Genomic DNA, 15669 nt, shown 5'->3' on the forward strand with positions numbered 1-15669 from the left:
TAATTATTCTGGATTTTGTTCAGTGATTGCCAGTTTTACCATAGGCTATGAAGAAATTATTGTGTTTAACAGAATCAACTAATAAAACATGTCAGCAACAGCACTACTATTCATGTGCTATAAAATGTAACATGGAGTTCAGGTGGTTTTGTATTTCAAAATATAAATGTATGTTCTTTAAGAGTGAATTCTAGCATATTAACAGATAAACCTGCTTCTACAGTAGAATATTTTACCCTGATGAATATTATTGACACAATTTAATTTATGGAAAGTGTTTTTATTACCTTTTAGATATGAGTCATGCTGGAATTAGTTGCTATATCTGCAACCCTTAATATTTGATAATATAGGAGGTATTTATTCTCTTAGTATTAAAAGGCCACGTAATGAAAAATGAGCACCAGAAAGTCATAATAAATAGTGAAACACATTTGATATTTAATCTTGAAAAATAAACTTTAAACTCAAAGTAAGTGTATTTTATCTTGATTTCCTATCATTGTATTATGTACTAATTACCAACATGTACAAAGACACAAACTATGAAAACTCAAGGAAAAATAGTATCCTGAATAGCCCTCTATATTAAAGAATTTAAATTTGTAATTTTAAACTTTCCCACAAAGAAAGCTCCAAGACTAGATGGTTTCACAGGTGAATTCTACCAAACATTTAAGGAATAAATAATGCCAATTCTATAGAAACTTTTCTGGAAATTTGATGAGGATGGAATACTTTCTAACTTATCCCATGGAGGTATCATCACCCTGACAGAAAAACCATACAAAGTCATTACAAGAAAATAAGACTACTGACAAATACCTTTCAGGCACATGGATGTAAAAACATTAACAAAATTTTAGATAAAATCCACAATGTCTGGAAAGGATAGGTACCCATCATGACCAAGTGAGATTTATCCCAAGAATGCAAGATTGGTTTAACATTTGAAAATCAGTCAATGTAATTCATCATATTAAAAGACAAACCAAAACATATGATCATCTCAGTAAATACAGAAAAAAGCATTTGACAGTATCCTGATACAAAGTCTTATCAAACTAGGAATAAAACTATATCACAGAACTAAATACATAACCTGAACTAATAACATTTCTAGAAAGAAACATTGGAGAAAACCTTTCTGACCCTAAATTAGGTGAAGATTTCTTATACCCAACACCAAAAGCATGATCCATAAAAGGAAGAGTGACTGAAGTACATCAAAATTCAAAACTGATCTTCCAAAGAAACAGAATGAAAAGGCAAAACACAGACTAGGAAGAAATACTTCAAATCATATATCTGACTCAAATCTAGGATATATGAAGAACTCTCAAAACTTCAATAATAAGGAAATTATTAAATAATGGAGAAAATATTAAATAAGATTCACCAAAGAAAATAGACATGAAAATATATTCAACATAATTATTCATTATAGCAATGTAAATTAAAAGCACACTGAGTTACCACATATAGAATGTCTAAAATTTAAACGACTGACCATACTAAGAGATGACAAGTATGTACAGCAACTGGAACTCTAAAATGTAAAATGGTACAGCCACTTTTGAAAATAGGATGATAGTTTCTTATAATTTAAGCATATATCTACCATATGATTCAGCTATTCCACTGCTAGATATTTGCTCAGGAGAAATGAAAGTATATGTGCATACAATGACTTGTACGTGAAAATTTATAGCTGCTTTATTTATCATGACTGAAAATTGGAAACAACCCAAATATCCATCAACAGTTGAATGGATAAACAAATTTTGATATATCCATAACAATGGAAAACTACTCAGCAAAAAAAAAGAAATGAACTATTTATAAATGCAACAACATTAAAGAATCTTAATTAAGTTCAGTGAAAGTAGCTGAATAAAAAAGAGTACATAGTACATGATTTCATTTTTATAAAATTCATGATAATACAAGCTAATATAGTGACAGAAAGCAGATCAGTGTTTGCCTGTGGATGGAGTGGGTGCATGGCAGGGACGTGGAATGGTAAGATTACACAGGGATACCAGGAAACTTTTGGAGGTGATGGATATGTTCATTTTCTTGATTGTGGTGATGGTTTCCAGGTATATAATTAAGACATCAAATTATATACTTTAAATGTGCAGTTTATTATATGTCAATTATGCTTCAATAAGTCTGTTACAAAATTAAGAGTGGAGCAAGAGTATTACACTGAATTTACCTTGACCTTTCATAGCTTGAAATGTATTAAATTTTTAGTGAAAAGTTGACATAATTAGGATCAAAGGTAAAATTTACTTCTAATTTTAACATCTAGTTGTAATTGTATTGTCTCACAATCAGTTCTTTACTCAGTTAATCATTTACCTAGGGTTATGGTTGTTATTAAAATATACCTGTGTGTTGAACTGAAGAAGTAGTTTCAAACGTGGTCATGCACGAGAATACCTGTGGGAAACTGCTAGACGTGCAGATTCCCAGGCTTCACCCTCTAGGGATTCGGAATCATGGATGTGGTCTTGGGGTCTGGGAATCTGCAAGTTTAGCAAGCTTCTCGGGAAATTTTGATGCACATATCCATAGACCACATTCCAGAATCACTTTGTATCAGTACATCGTATACATCGAAATTATATGAACCTGGTGAACACCATGGACCACTGGGGCCAGATGAGATCGCATATTCTTGATGTGGCTCTACCTGTAAGTACATCAATCTGTTAGGGCCGCAAGTTTGCATTTTGTATGTTGGCTGATATTCATGGTACCCACCCTTGTTAGAAAATAAAAATGTATACAGATACTAGAATTAAGGTACTGTAAGATTTTCCTTTTCTCTTTTTCTTTTTTTGCTTCTTCTTCCTCCTCCTCCTTTTCCTTTTCTTCACACTATTCATTGACCTGTATTTGGCATTTTGTATAATAATCATGTGCTACAGATCATGCTTTCACTAGACCTTTCAATATCGAAAGGACAGGGGCAGCAGGAAGAAGGAAGCATCTTATACTTTATCGAGTACCTTTAAGAAATAAACACATAGTAAGCGTAACATAATTCACCACTCTTAAGTTTGGTATCATGGAGAGCAGACAAGCCTTCCCATAATGCATTTCTTTGTACACTTCCAGAGACAGATTTCTGTCATCTATCAAAGTATAGCACTTCTTACCTTCTTAAGTACTAGTATAAACTTCCAGGAAGGAATGTTCTGTGCAGTTTTTCGATTAGAGCCGTGGTGTTGGGTAGCAACTGAACCATCTGCTTACTCACTTGGTCCCCACAGTAATCAATCCAAAACATGGCAAGACTGGCAGCTGTTGTCACAGTTGTTCTAGGGCTGTGGAATAAAATTTTTCCTTCAGTAAGAGTTATGTGATACAGAGCTTATTACTTCAGGGTCTTGTACGGGGTAGAGTAACTAAGAATGAACAGACTTAGCCTTAGGGTCTCAAGACTGTGGAGCCACATCTATACAATATGGCCCAGGGCTTTGAAGATGAGTGCCAGTTTTAACTAGACTGCTGATCTGCCTCTTCTGAAAAAACAGAGAGCCTTTAATAGAGCGAATATTGTAGTCCAGATCTTGAGTATGTGGTTCAATCATTTAAAATATATAGATATGAATGTTATAAAGAAATGTATAATATAAGTAGATTATAATACAGATAAAAAGCAGAGTTGGAAACTTTCACAAAATTATAAATATATTTATGAACCTGAAAAATGGTGCCAAATAGACTTGGAAAAAAAATTGAATTTTGGTTGCTCACTTAGACAATCACAGATGTTTTATTCACTTTTGTATCTTACACTTATGTGGTCAATATTCCTTATTGTCTTTTTACTACTATATTTATTTTTTTTTGTTTTTCATAGACACGATGCCATTATTATCTCAGGAACTGAGATGGCCAAACAAATTCAGAAAGAAATACAGCGAGGAGTAGAATCGTGGATTTCCCTTGGGAACAGAAGACCTCACCTCAGCATCATTTTAGTGGGTGATAACCCAGCAAGCCATACATATGTCAGGAAGAAGATCAGAGCTGCCTCTGCTGTAGGTAGGGATATTTTAGTTGTGCTTGTTACTAAATAATTTTTTTTTGATTTTACCTCAAAGTAATAATATGAATAATAACTAAAATAAATGCTCTTTGAATAACATGTATTATATTATTATTATAGATTTAGTTACCTAAGTTTATATTCATTTCTTACTCTTTTCCCTTAAATTCCTTATTGAATCAATTCAGTGTGATTTCAGATCTTATGGTGAGATGTGAGGAGAAAACTTTATATTTAAAGACCTCATTTTTATTACATTTGCTTTAATTAGATATAAATCTGGCCAATTCACTCTTTCAAACATGGCTTGATAATGGTGGTGGTGCTATTGGTGTTTTTACTGTGTTCAAATTCACTAATAGTTTATCACAAATAAATGCAATTTGCCACATAGGGTACTGGGCCACAGAATGTGTGTGATTCATGAGAAAGCATCTGATGGTGCCTTAAACATCATTTTGTAGAAGAGACTTTCTTTACAGTGGGATAAGAGCATAGGAAACCAATTACACACTGTGTATGTAATACACCATTAATGAAAAATACACATCTTTGTTAGTCAAGTGACTTTTTGTGCTTGTTTTCTTCCAGGTATCTGCAGTGAGATCATTCTAAAATCAAAGGATGTTTCTGAGGAAGAACTTTTGGACATAACTGATCAATTGAACATGGATCCAAGAGTCAGTGGTATATTAATTCAGTTGCCACTGCCAGGTATTTAATGCTCTTCTATATGGTTTGGTTAGGAGAAAGGGCATCTTTCAGCATTATATCATGATACTGCAAGAAATTATAAAATATGTTCAGAAGGGGACGAGCTATTGTACTAGCATTTAATAGGTGACAATTTCTGAATGACATGCTTACAATGACTGAAATTATGAAAGAAAAATTTAGGCATTCATAATACATGCAGTCCTTGTTTTCATAATAATGCAAGACCATGAAAATGTGTATGCTGAAACTGGCCTGGGCAAAGCGATCTTAATAATCAAGGGCAAAAATAACAATTGTTCTAGGACTTTTAAAATGTCTTCTCAAAACAATGAAAACTCTTATTGTGGTTTATAAATGAAGAGAGAAATAAAAAAAATAGTAAGACTAATATTTGTTAAGTGCACTATTATTTAAAACAGAAAAATTGAGAATTAAAGTGTTTTATTTCTTTGCAAAAAATTTGTCAAGAGGAGTTTGAACAGTACTTGCCTTCTCATCATATAACTTATGGAGCAAGCATCTTTTCTATGCCATGGTGACTTGAACTGTTACATTCCTTTCCAAGTTTGGATCAGCTTCTGTTTTTTGTACTTTGTATTTCAAAGTTGTGAAATATCTCTCAATTTCTCTAGTGTGAAGTTTTATGCTGGCATCACTTCCTCTGGGACTTTATCATTTTTTTGTCACAGTAACTCTCCTCATCAATGTTTATAAATTTGCCTGCTCTAAATTCCTGTGCCTGCAAAGCTTTATCACTTTCAAAGGAAGCAGTGTTAAGATTCCAGGATCATCTATTTTATGTACGATCCACTTATATTCAGTTTGAATTCAATTAGCAGTGACTTTAGATTGTTTTTCACATTCATAGTTCTTACCTTCATTCTGGCCTGTCTCCCCTTTCTTTGCTTGGTTATTGCCATTTTCAGATCTATTCACATCCAATGTCACTTCCAACTTCATCACATTTCATTTCTTTACTGCACTTTCATCTTTATGGGCTAATTCCCTCTGTCAATTATCTACTTTTGTGAAATGTCATGTGAGTTAATCACTGGTAGACAAAGGAGGCAACAAGCTTTGCTATCTCTGGTGCGAACCGAATAACAAATGTGCATTGACCAATGATTGATGGACTTTGTAAGAAGTGACAGGTTGGTCACTGCTCATGATGCAACATCTCTAATTTACGTAGTAATTTGTAGACCAAAGAGCCAGCAGCTCTTATATAATTACAATTAATATACCATGATAAATGACATTTGAACTGTGTTGTTGGAGGACTGGTGGTGGTTAACTAGTTGTGGCTCTGCAATTTGTGTATTTTTCAACTGAGCAAACAAGGACTGCTGAGCTAGTATAAGTTACAGTAGTTTAGTGCTTCTGTAAGTTTTGACTTGCAGAAAGTAAAACTGTATGATGCTTTGCATGGGATTTTACATGGTATTAATATTTAATTTATCCAACAATATAATTTAATATCTTAGAATATGGTATAATTTTTATGCTGATTAAATTGCACCAAAAATTCACATTTCTAATTTTAATTCTAATATGGCTACATTAAAAAAAATCATAAAGTTAGAAAGGATTTTAGAAGCTATCAAGGTTTCCCTCTGAGAAAAATGTTTCTGTTAGATAATACTATAGATTCATCATGTTAAAATTAGTATCCTGGTTTATCCCTTTTAGAACCAGAAAAGAAATTCAACACATACAACACCTTCATTTCACGTCATAAGAAATTGAGGTCTATAAAATAACAGGGGTTTGTTAATATCACAGATCTGTCTGAGAAATCTTGGCAGTGGGTTTAAACCCAATTGTTTGGCTCATGCAAAAATAGAAAACAACAGTCTTTTTTGTACTATATTTGCCAAGCAATCTACTTATAGTTTGTAGTTTTTGAAATTTCCTCCATTTGCATTTGTACTACATTCAAATAGTTATATGAAATGTCTTAAATTTCCAAATAACTATATTAGACTTAGTCTGTCTTAAAAATTAAATTTATATCTGTAGAAATTTTACCCCTTTGTGGGCAACATTTCCTCATTTGGTGAATTTATTTGCAATATGCCACTAGATGGCACTGATGATCTATCTGTACTAAAATTGCTTGAGCCCTGTGTTTGTTCATTTTAGAGGGGAAGCGTAGAGCCGTGGTGCTAACAAATATCTGGGTTCTCTGAGAAAAGGCAATTTTCAATCTAGCTGAAAAGCCAATAATATACAAAATAATAGTGGCTAACATTTGTTGCACTGAGCATTTATGTCAGGCACTTTACATTTATTAACTCATCGAATCCTCACAATAATCTTGTGAGGTTGGAGCTATTATTATGCATATTTTACTGATAAGGGATTTGAGGCACAGAGAGGTTAAGTAACTTCCCTCAAGGTCACAGAGCTGGTAAGTAATTGCACTGAGATCTGAATCCTTGTAGACTGGTCACTCATGGCGTTACTTTAGACCATTACATTAGTATCCTCACCAGCGTGTCTATGTTAGCTAGTGATAACTAAGTGTGCTTATTATGTGGCAGGTATTCCTTTATATGCATTATTTTATTTAATCTTCAAAACAGCTTTATGAGTAGGAATTATCATCTTCATTTTACAGACAAGGAGACTGAAACACAGAGGTTAAATGAATTGTCCAATATTATCTGCTAGTAAATGGTAAAGCCAGGACTCGAATCCAGTCAGTCTGATTCCAGAGCCTGCCCTCTTAACCTATATTAACCTGTTACATTAGTTAACTTAATTTTTAACCTTATTAACCTACATTATACTACCTCTCTGAGCATTATATCACATATGTTTCAAACATTATATACAAGGTCCTAGCGCACGTAACCACTATCTCCACAAGAATTATTTTAGTGATCTTCTATCTGTTCACTCTGCTTTCCACCCTTATAAACTATATTTTTTTATGGCTTTACCCTGCTTAACACTGATATTTCTCTTATTCATAATTTCTTTTTGGTAAGGTTTGAAAATGATAGCAATGAGTAAAAACAGATATTAAATATACTATCCCTCCTGAAGTGGTTTGTGTCTTATTTTAGTAATCATATAGTTAGTGAGTGATACATTCTTGCTAGCAGAAGATGCCATTCAGCTATTGATATACACAGTCTCAATTTGTAATCTGGCCTTACGATTTATTGGCTGTTATTTAACTGATGAATCACTTTTTTTTCTCATTGGAAAAAGGATTGAAATAGACTTTTTTCTAACTTATTTGGGACATGTAGTTTGTTGGATAATAGAAAAAGTTGGTTAAGGTAGGAAAAAAAAGTCCATACATTTTTTTCTTGCAAGATTATAAAAATTATGTATGCAGAATACCTATTACTCTCTTTTTAATGTTTTGACTAAAGTGGGAAATTTTCATCACCCTGGATGCCTTCATGTTTGAGGAGCCATTTATTATGTTTATTTCTAAATGGTTTCTAAAATTTTAAGCTGACTTCTGTTATAGAATTTTACCCCTTTCTCTATTGGGAAAAACCCCAGTTCTGTCTTTGGGTGATTTGAACAATTCCACATAGATTACTTCATTATAGTTTTAGTAATATTTCCTCCTCGAGACTGTTAATTCCACCAAAGCAGGGAGAATTGCAGCAAACATTTTATTCTTCAGATCCACTCTGTATTATTATAATACAGTCTATCATAGACACTTGGTGAATGTTATTAAAGGAATGAATGAAACTTGTAGTTTCTCAGCACTGCTTTTTTGTTGTTGTTGATGTTATTCAAGTCTCATCTTTCTCCATATTTTTCTCCATCTAAGAGGGTAGTGTGTAAGTTCTGCCACTGATTTAGATTTGGTGAGGATATTATACCCCTATAACGCTGTAAGTTTCCTATAGCTATAGTTATTACACAGAGGACATTCTAGGAGAATGCATTTATTTTATTACTTGAATATTTTATGTTTATAGTTTTGTTTTATTTTATTACTTGAATAGGGCTTTAGGCTCTGACCTAAAAGCCCTATTAACTACATTGGTTATCTTTCAAACACACCAGGGTTGGCTTTTTTATATCCTTTAGGTCTTAGCTTAGAGAGCCATTCCTAGCCCACGCCCTTTGTCATTCTCTATTTCAGACCTGCTTTTTGTCTATGGTAGAGACAAATAAAGTTCTCCAAATATCCACATGCTTCCTTATACTTCCCAGCTTCTCTTGGCAATTAGGTTGCAGCCCTGTGATAATTAGCCACTGGATAGTAAAGTAAAGTGAATTTTTTTGAGCCACTTCTGGATTTCAATGGTTAAAAGCTATTTTACCACCAGCCCCAATCCTCTTTTTGTTGCAGTTATCATGGACCCTAGATGTTACAGACAGCTGTAAATTACAAGAAGAGAAGTGGGATTCTTATGGAGCCTCACATGAATAAGAAATAAGTATCTTTTCATAAGTGACTGAGATTTCAGATTTTAAAAAAACCTGCAAATTTGATGAAAACTATAAACCCACAGATCTGAAAAGCTCAACAAACTCCAAGCCCATGAAATATGAAGAAAACTATACCAAAGAATACCATAATCAAATTGTTCAAAACCAGTGTGATCGAGAGAAAAAAATATTAAAAGCAGAAAGAAGTGGGGGGAAAAAAGACACATTATATATAGAGGAATCAAGAGAAGGAGACAGCAGGTTTTTTTTTATCAGGAAGAAATGTAAGCAAAAAGACAATAAGACATCTCGATCTTTAAAGCATTGAAAGAAAAAAGCCTATTAATCAATAATTCTATACTCATTGAAAGGTACATTTCAAAACAAAAGCAAAATATTTTTTTCTGACATTTAGAGAGGGGAGAACCCAAACAGAGGTGAACACAATCACCAGCAGACCCACAGTTTTAAAAATATTAATGGAAGTCTTTGAGGCAGAAGGAAGTAAAATATGTCTCTATCCAAAGGAATGAAAAGCACTGGAAATGGCAACTACGTGAGTAAATATATATGATATTTTTCTTATTATTCAAATAATTTTAAGTTATAATTGATGTTTAACCAAAAATAAAATCAATGTGACGTGTGGTTTGTAACATATACACAAGTAAAATGCATGACAACAATAGCACAAAAGTCAGGAGGGAAGAAATGGAATAATATTGTTATTTGACTCTTATACCATATGTCAAGCGATATAATATTTCTTGAGAGTAGATTGAGATGAGTTAAAGATGAATACTATAAAAACAAACAATTGCTAAAAAGCACAACAAAGATTTATAGTTAATAAATAACAAAGGAAATAAAATGGAATCATTAAAAAATTCAATTATTCTAAAAGAGAGAAAAAAAGGGGGGAAAGACAACAATGAAAATACATAGCAGCTGATAGATTTAGTCATATAAAATGTAGTGTTATAAATAACCCAATTAAATGTTAGAGTTTATCAGAGTGGTTAAAAAGCAAGACCCAACTTATGCTGCCTACAAGAAACATCCTTCAAGTATAGAGACACAGAGAGGTTAAAGTAAAATGATGGAAAAGATGTATCATACTAACACTAATCAGAAGAGTGGAATAGGTATGTTACTATCAGGCAAAGTATATTTCAGAGCATTGAATATTACCAGAGATAAATAAGGTCATTCCATAGTAATAAAGGAGTCAGCTTATTTAAAAAATAACAGTCTTAATCATTTATATACCTAAGAAGAAAGTTTCAAAATACATTCAATAAAAATTGTAAGGAAAATAGACAAATCTAAAATTATAATCATAGATTTCAGTACCTATCTGAGAGAACAAGTAGACAGAAAATCAGTAAGGATGTAGATTTGAAGTATAATATTGTACGATTTTACCTAATTGACATTTATAGAACACTCAGCAAACAACAAAATATACATTTTTTCCAAGTTCACAAAGAATTTGTCAAGATATATTCTAGGCCATAAATATTTTTTTTACATTGTTTAAAAGGATTTATGTCACCTAAATCATGTTCTCTGACCACAGTGGAATTAAATTAAAAGTCACTAACAGAAAAATATCTGGAAAATCCCCAAATATTTAGAAACTAAATACCATATTTGTGAATAAACCATGTGTCAATATACTATGTTCATTAATTGAAAGACTAAATATTGTTAAGATGTCAGTTATTCTCAAATTGATTTGTAGATTCAAGGCAGTCCCGATCAAAATCCCAGCATTCTTTTTTTTTTTGTAGGAGTTAACAAATTGATTGTAAAATTTATATGGAAATGTAAAGTACCTAGAATAGTCAAAATAACTTTGAAGATGAGTGACGTTGTTGGAAGATTAACACTGCCTGGTTTTAAGATTGATTATAAAGCTACAGTAAGCAAGGCAGTATAGTATTGGAACCAATATAGAAAAACAGATCAATGGAACAAAATTGAAAGTCTAGAAATAGATCCAACCTATATTGACAACTGATTTTTGACAAAGGTAGAAAGATAAATTAGTGAAGAAATGATATGCTTTTCATCATATCGTGCTGAAGCAATTAGATTTCATGTGGATATGAAACTTGATGAATTAGACTTCGTCAAAATATAAAACTTCTGCTCATCAAAAGATACTGTTAAAAGAATGAAAAGGTAAAATATAAACTGAAAGAAAATATTTGCAAAGCATAAATCTGATAACATATGTAAATGTAGAGTATATAAAATGCTCTCAAAAATCAATACCAAGAAAATAAAAACAAAGCCCACCAGTGATATATAAACAACAAAGCTCAACTCCTGGCAGATTCACATAAATCTTCTGTCCTTACACCAAGAAAAAGCTGAGGAAATTGAAACTCAGTACTTTTCGTGACTCCTCAGAGAACTGAGGTTGCAGGGCAAACCACCATCCCAAAATCTGGAGACAGTCAAATCTGGAGTCACAGCCGAAATCTACTAACCTGAAAAAGAAACTACTTTCTCTTTCTATAGAGCCGTAAACTGATATGAACACTTAAATGGTAATTTTTGTGAATTTCTGGAAAACAAATAAGTGCAATAAAACTATATGGAAAGGAAAACAAGGGAATGATAAACACAGGGTTCAGGGTAGTGTTTACATCAGGTTGGAGCAGGGAAGGGGGCGGGTTTTTATATGGTTAAATGTACATTGTTGTCAAAGCCATAACTTTTGTTGTGGGTGGTGGATTTGCACATGCCTACCTCATGAAAAATAACTAATTAATTATTTAAAATTGGATTGTGCTTGGACCAATATTGAGATTGTATCACAAGCCATAAGTTATGATACAACTGGTTTATGCATTTGAGGTTTATTCAAAGAAAAGAAGGCCAGATTTTGAATAGAATATTTTAGTTCTTTCAGACAAGATTTGAGTGTTCACATAGAAACAGTTACTCCCACAATTCCATTCATCTACTTAAAAAAATTCTAATAGGTTAACATTTTGATTAAAGAATTTATAAGCAAGGGGAACAAAATGGAAGATGATTCTCCTGTATGTGGAATATGTTAACCACATGATGGCGACATTGAGAAAGCCATTGTTTTTTTTTTTTTGTTTTGTTTTGTTTTTTGTTTTTGTTTTTTAAGGTTAATGGTTTATACTGGAAACAGAAAATTGGTAAGATACAATGTACATATTAGTGGGACTGGTTGATCCCTGTAGCCACTTATATCTCTTTCCATTCATGCCCAGGTAGAATCCATCCCAAGAGTTTTTTTAGTAACTCAAATCTATATGATTACATCTTTTTGAGTAGTTGCTGTCATAAACAGTTTATATCACATAACTTGAGATAATTTACTTCTCAAAGTATCTTCAAAATCTGGAATTCTTGAACAACAGTAGTTTTTCTTTTTTCTTTTTTCTTTTTTTTCATCTTTATTTCCCCTTTACCTTGATATCTTCATCTATTTTTGAGTGTATTCATCTTTGGTCAAGAAGTTAGCAAAATCAAAAGGCCCTTTGGAACATCTAGAGGTTCCTTTGTAGGAAGTCTTTTAAAAGATCTATTTACATGATTGCTCTGTGACCCTTTTCATTCAATTACTAGTTCAACAATATATTTACCTAGATTTTAATCTGTATATAACTCTGTGCTAGGTACCAGGGGAAAGGTGTACTTAGAAAATAATTTGAGACTAATTATCCTTGAGAAGTTTGTAAGCAAGGTCCCCCAAACACAATATCTCTTCTTTTCTCCTGTATGTAAAAGAAGCTCATTACATTAGAATAGACATGCTCACTTATCTGTTTCCCTCTAGAGAATATACATCGCTTTGAGTGCTATACTGTTATTTTGATTGAAGTCACTTTGTAGGGTGCCTAGGAAACTGAGGGCTTAATAAATCAAGGCGTCTTCAACACTACCTCTGCAGAATATAGCAATTTTTGAATCTCCATATACTCTTCAGATCACTCAAGAAAATCATGCAGGGCAGAGGTAGTAAACTTTGCATGATGGGTAGGTTCTAACTCCATTAATTATTTTTTACAGCCTGTGAAGTAAGCCTACCTGGAATGTCCTTGCAGTTTCAGAGGCTAAGGAAGGGTGGAGAGCCAGATCCACCCCTTTCTGGCCTGGAGAGCACCTCCTACTCCTCCTCCAACTCTACTGTGTTCTCAAACTTGGAGGTGGAGAAGCACAGTGAGATTAGAATCACTTCCCATTCCTTCTTCATCCCCTCATTCCTTAGTGATGCAATAGTTCTTAAATGATATGGGGCAAGGAGTAAGCATCTGATAAGTATTTTCTGTCTTGAAACCTCGATATAGAACCCATAAGGTGTAACAAATACTATTTATTGACTTGAGAACAGAGAACACAGCTTCCAAAAGTCTCTCTCTCATTTAGTCCTAGAAAATAATTAACTCATTAAGAGGCTACAGCTAAATAATTTGATTAGGAAGACCTTTTTTTTTCATTAGAATGTAAGCTCCAGAGGGTAAGAATTTTGTCTATTTGGTTCACTTATACATCCTAAATCCTTAGAACAGCACCAGGCACATGGTAGACATTCAGTAAATATTAACTGAGTGAATAAATGAGTGAATTTTTAATGGCCTTGTATTCTTGTTTATCAACATAAAACTTTGCTTGAAATTTCTAATTTTTCAAGTCCTGGAAAAAAAGGAATAATTTAAAAATAAACAAATATGAATCTTTCACATGAAATTATCAGAGGACATAAAAATACCAGATATCTAATAATATAGCTGCAAAGATATTGAAAAATCAAAATTTTAATGAAAACCACCTTTGGTTTTTTATTATATTTTTAAAAGATGGAAGTCAGAGGTTATAGAAGGATCAGATATCGTTTCATTATGGTAGGCTGTTCCAGTTGTCCTCAGTGGTCAACTAATTTTGTCTCCGTTTCTTCATTTATTCAATAAATGTCTCGGCACTGTTTTTTTGTGCTAGAAATACATCAGCGGAAAAAAAAGAAAAGATAAAAATATATGCTCTTGTGGAGTAGCAGGAGAGACAGACAATAAAAAATAAACACAATAAATAAGCAATTATATTTATCAGAAGTTGATATGCTATGAGAAAAAAACAAAAAGTAGAGCATGATAAAGAAGCTTGAGATTTTGGGGGACAGGTTGTACATTTGTTTTTCCCTCAATATTTCATTATGAAAAATTTCAAGCATACAGAAAAGTTAAAAGAACGGTGCAGTCAACACACTCATATGCCCTCAACTTAGATTCTGTAATTGTTAACATATTGCTATATTTGCTTTATCACATCTATCCATTTATTCATCGATCAATCCATCTTATTTTTGAAGCATTTAAAGGTAAGAACACTTAATGTACCCATAAAACTGCCATGTGCATATCATTAACTATGGTTTAGTGTTTATGTTTTCATGTGAAATTTACATGCATTGAAATATATCTTAAGTGTATTAGTCCATTGTTTTGAAAAATACAAACTTCGATAGTACTTTAACTCTTAGGAAAATGTAGAATTTTTTTGTTATCTGAGTTTTCCGTGTCCCTTCCTAGTCAATCCCTGCCCCTGCCTTTCATCCTCACCCACTAGGAATCACTGTTCTAATTTTTTTCACATGCATGTTGTCCATTTGAAAACTTTCCTTTGTAAAGTTCATGTTTAAGTACTAAGCTCAGTAAAAAAAAAAAACAAACAAAAAAATGAATTATTTATTTTTTAAAGATTGAGCTTTGAAAATTCTTTATATATTCAAAAATAAGTTCTTTGCCCGATACGTGTTTTGCAAATAGTTTCTCACAGTCTTTGGCTTGCCTGTCCATTTTCTTAATGGGGTATTTTCATAAGCATATGATTTTAATTTTTCTGAGATCTACTTTATTATTTTTTTCATGCTTTATGCTTTTTGTGTGTGTTTTTTTTCTGAGAAACCTTTGCTTGTACCCAGCAGACAAAAGTTTTACCCAGAAACTATTTAGTTTTAGCTTTTATATTTAGATTTATAATCTATTTCCAATTAATTTTTCTACATGGTATGAAGTAGAGATTATGGTTTATTTATTTTTTTCCTATATGGCTATCAAGTTGATCAAGTATTATTTGTTGAAAAGACTTTCCTTTTTCCATTGAATTGCTTTTGGCACCTTTGTAAAAAAATTAAATGACCGTGCAAGTGTGAGCCCAGAGCTGGGTTCTCTATTCTGTTTCATGGATTTATTTTCCCCTTTCTACTACTACCACACTGTCTTGATTACTGCAGCTTTGTAGCAAGTCTTGAAGTCAGGTGTTGTAAGTCCTCTAATTTTGTTCATTTTCAGGATTGTTTTGGATATTCTAAGTCTTTTACATAGCCATATAAATTTTCGAATTAGTTTGTCAGCTTCTATCAAAAGACCTGGTAGGATTATGATTGAGATTACATTGAATCTGTAGCTTGATTTAGAATAATTGACATC

The 15669-nt window shown here is 32.5% G+C and overlaps 1 protein-coding gene across 6 annotated transcripts in view; it reads left to right on the forward strand.

Moving 5' to 3' along the window:
• MTHFD2L (methylenetetrahydrofolate dehydrogenase (NADP+ dependent) 2 like) overlaps positions 1-15669 on the forward strand; it is a 115882-nt gene that overhangs the window by 11015 nt on the left and 89198 nt on the right. For all 6 annotated transcript variants that reach the window (XM_039845451.1, XM_039845452.1, XM_039845448.1 and 3 more), the window contains 2 exons: positions 3878-4062; positions 4658-4780. In XM_039845451.1, coding sequence (XP_039701385.1) covers positions 3878-4062; positions 4658-4780 — 308 coding nt within the window. The remainder of the gene's footprint in view (positions 1-3877; positions 4063-4657; positions 4781-15669) is intronic.

Source organism: Pteropus medius, unplaced genomic scaffold, assembly GCF_902729225.1.
Source record: "Pteropus medius unplaced genomic scaffold, Ma_sr-lr_union100, whole genome shotgun sequence".
Classification (NCBI taxonomy): Eukaryota; Metazoa; Chordata; class Mammalia; order Chiroptera; family Pteropodidae; genus Pteropus; species Pteropus medius.